The sequence below is a fragment of the Coccinella septempunctata genome, chromosome X, assembly GCF_907165205.1.
Source record: "Coccinella septempunctata chromosome X, icCocSept1.1, whole genome shotgun sequence".
In the NCBI taxonomy this organism is placed as follows: Eukaryota; Metazoa; Arthropoda; class Insecta; order Coleoptera; family Coccinellidae; genus Coccinella; species Coccinella septempunctata.
The window spans coordinates 21063779-21067722 of record NC_058198.1 but is presented as its reverse complement, the minus strand read 5'-3'; the positions used below and the strand labels follow the sequence as shown (position 1 = coordinate 21067722).

Sequence of the window (3944 nt, the reverse complement as noted above, 5' to 3'; positions counted from 1 at the left end):
GTACGTGTTGTCATATCGTTAAAATTCACCCCTGATGAGTGAACGCACACTCTGATGAGCAGTGGATTTTTATATTATTTTATATTATGGAGAATAACAACTCTTTCTATAACTTAACAATTTATTCTGCTATTTCTACATATATTCACCACGACATTCATCTTTTGCCTTACTTCTTCTTACATATATACTGCGCACGCCTCAACATAATATCAATTTCCTCTTCTTAGTCACAGAAATAATATTCTTTTTGATCATTATATTCTAACACCTTGTTCTAATGATCCAAAAACATAATACATACAAACAATAAAATCCTCAAAAAAACCATATTACAATTCAGTCGTTGCAAAACTTCATTTACTTTACTAATTCAATCTTAAGTTTCAGAAATTTAACATTATTCAACGGTTTTGTAAATATATCTGCAAGATTATTCTCTGTACATAAATACTGAACATTAATTAAACCTTCTCTCACTTTCTCATGAATAAAATGAAATCTCACATCAATGTGTTTTGATCTCCTATTAAACTGAGCATTTCTAATAATACTGATGGCACTCTGGTTATCAATATTTAAAGTAACAACAATATTTCGTAAAGTTAAACATTCTAGCAAAACTTTCAGATATAGTACCTCTTTAACACTTTCCGCCGCTGCTATAAGTTCTGCTTCAGTGCTACTCAAGGCCACCACTGGTTGCTTTCTCGAACACCATGATATCGGTCCATTGCAGTAAAACACAGCATAACCTGTCGTACTTTTTCTGGTTCTTGTGTCCCCTGCAAAGTCACTGTCACAATATGACTTCAACATCCCTCCCGCGGTTCCTCTACTCCTCGGAGATATCCTGCTGATGTTGATGTGAGAACTGTTCGTGAGGATGATTTAGATACGATGGGCCGGTTGGTTGATGAGATCCAGAGACTTCGCGATTCCGTCAACTTCTGCTCAGACAAGGTGAGCGACTTCGAGATTAAGCTCAATGGTTTCAGCGAGATGGTTGCCAAAGTTAACAAGTTAGAGAAGGAGAATGAATCTTTAAAGAAACAGGTATCTGTTCTTAATAGAAGAATAGGTGTAATTGAACAACAAAGTCGTTCGAATAACTTAGAAATTCAAAATATTCCTGAAAAAACTAAAGAAAATCTTCATGATGTTATACTTAAAGTTGCTTCTCATATTAATACCGACCTCAATATGTCAATGATCGAATCTATTTCGAGAGTTCAATCTAAACTTACGAACAAGCCTAAAAATATTGTTGTCAGATTTGTCTCTAAGTCGAATCGTGATAACTTTTTGGCTGCATACAAGGCCAAAAAGCAAAGTGATGGCGGGCATTCAGGAATCTCCGTTAAGGATATCGCTGATAAGATTTATATAAATGAACACCTGACCATGGAAAATAAAATATTGTTCAAAGAAGTACGTTCTGCTGCGAAAGAGAGGTCCTATAAGTATGTATGGGTTCAGAATGGTAATATCATGTTACGAAAGGATGATACATCAAGGATAATCCACGTTCATCACGACTTTGATTTGTCCAGGCTTTAGACTCGTTTAAGTTCTTTTTTTTTTTTTTTAATTCTATTTAACTATTATGGATTTGAACATTTATTACCAAAATGTCCGTGGTCTTCGAACTAAACTCAAGGATTTCAAACTTAATGTACATGCTAATAGTCACGATATCATTTTTATAACTGAGTCCTGGCTTCATTCTGGTATATTAGATTCGGAAATTGTTGATCTGAGTGAATATTCAATTTTTCGGCGCGACAGAGGTTCAACTTCTAGTGAAAAGCTTGAGGGTGGAGGTGTATTCATCGCAGTAAAAAACTATCTTCAGCCCTCACCAGCTCGGGGTTTTCAGAGTGACGCTGAAGATGTGTGGGCTCAGATCTCTCTTGGAAATCAAAAAATCTTATTATGTTGTGTTTACCTTCCACCAGGTAATAAAGAATCTGCCTTATATTTTACTTCGAAACTTGAATCTCTACAGAAAAAGTTCGAAGGTTGCTCACTTCTAATTGCTGGCGACTTCAATTGTTCTTCGGTGTCTTGGATCCCTGGCGATGCTGACGATTGTTTGGAGGCTGCAAATGTTGAGCCTAAATATCAGAGTCTCATCGACATGTTTTCATTTTTAGAGTTACAGCAATTTAACACTATTAGAAATTTCAAGGATAAGATTTTGGATTTAGTGTTTTGTAATAGGACTCTGATACGCAGCGTTTCACATTGTTGCAGTCCATTGACGCCGGAGGACGGTTTTCACCCGTCACTTGAGTTCTTCGTCCGCACTGCTCATCATTCGAGAGATTTGAGAGGTAATAAGAGTGATTGCTATAATTTCAAGAGAGCAGATTACGATCTGATTAATTCAAAAATTGATAACATTAATTGGAATGTGGTACTGAATAGTGATGACGTTAACACTAATGTTGATGTCTTTTATAAACGTCTTCAAGATGTACTTAACGAAGGTGTCCCTTAAGTAAATGTTCGCAAAAAATATCCAAGCTATTTCAGTCACAGGACAATTAAGCTGTTGAAACGTAAGCAAAAGCTTCATAATAAATGGAAGGTGTATAAAGACCAGCGGCATTACATTGAATTTAAAAGGTTGAGAAAACTCTGTAAGATTCATATTAAAGAAGATTTTCATGAAACAAAATACAATCTGAAATCGTTGTTAACCCTAAGGAGCTCTTTTCGTTCATTACCACTAAAGAAAAAAATGTTAGTTTTCCCAGCGCTATGACTTTGAACGGCGAAATCTCTAATGGAGGTCATGAATCATGTGAGCTTTTTGCAAAATATTTCAAAAGTGTTTACGTTGAACCATCTTCTAGCTCACAGGTATCATCGAAATTAACTGAGAGTTCACATTGTTCTCAAAATTTTTGTGGTCTTCTGTTCTCTGTAGATGAGGTTGAACAGGCTCTGAAAAAACTAAATAAAAATAAGGGAGCTGGACCCGACGGCATTCCCTCATACTTTGTCTTTTTTTGTTCTTCTTCGTTAAAGTATCCACTAACTTTAATTTTTAATCAGTCTTTACGAAGTGGTGTGTTTCCTGACAGATGGAAGGAGTCATGTATTGTTCCCATATTTAAAAGTGGGGACAGAAGTAACGTAATGAATTATAGACCGATAAGCAAATTGTGTATTTTTGAAAAAGTGTTTGAGCAGCTTATTTATACTTCACTTTCATATTTAGTTGGTGACCAAATAATCCAGGAACAGCAGGGATTTCTGAAGGGGAGATCGGTTGAGACCAATCTTGTTGAATTTGCTGAGTTTCTCCATGATTCCTTGGACCTTCGCATTCAAGTCGATGCCATATATACTGACTTCAGTAAGGCATTTGATAAAATTAGTATAGAACGGCTCGTATCGGCTCTTGCTGGTGTCGGTGTGTGTGGTGTCGTGTTGCGATGGTTCAAATCCTATCTGACGAAGAGACGACAGTTTGTGTCAGTTAGTGGTTATTCCTCTGGAGTTTTCGAAACCAATTCTGGGGTATATCAAAATGCTTCGAGAGTTGCAAATTTTTACTTTTTGCTGACGACCTTAAGTTGTTTATGAGGGTGAGGAGCCTTGAGGACTGTGTTCAGCTCCAGCGTGAGCTTAATAACCTAATACGTTTTTGTCGTGAAAATCATCTGGTCTTAAATATTTCAAAATGTCAGGTTATTACATTTACAAGAAATAAGTACCCTATAAAATACCCGTACTGTCTTGGTGGTGAAGAACTGTGTAGAGTAAGCCAAGTTAGAGATCTTGGAGTAATTTTCGACTCTAAACTGATTTTTGACGCTCAGGTGGAGGCAGTAGTCAATTCCTCTAATAGACTGCTTGGGTACTTGATTCGTCAATGTCGCCCATTTAGTGATTTGACTACTCTAAGAACTCTTTACTACTCCTTCATTTTC

The 3944-nt window shown here is 36.4% G+C and overlaps 1 protein-coding gene across 1 annotated transcript; it reads left to right on the top strand.

Annotated features, from left to right (window-relative positions):
- The first annotated feature begins 900 nt into the window (after positions 1–900).
- Positions 901–1560, top strand: LOC123322356. The gene has a single exon (XM_044910300.1). The coding sequence runs from the start codon at positions 901–903 to the stop codon at positions 1558–1560; it is 660 nt and encodes a 219-aa protein (XP_044766235.1).
- The last annotated feature ends 2384 nt before the right edge of the window (positions 1561–3944 follow it).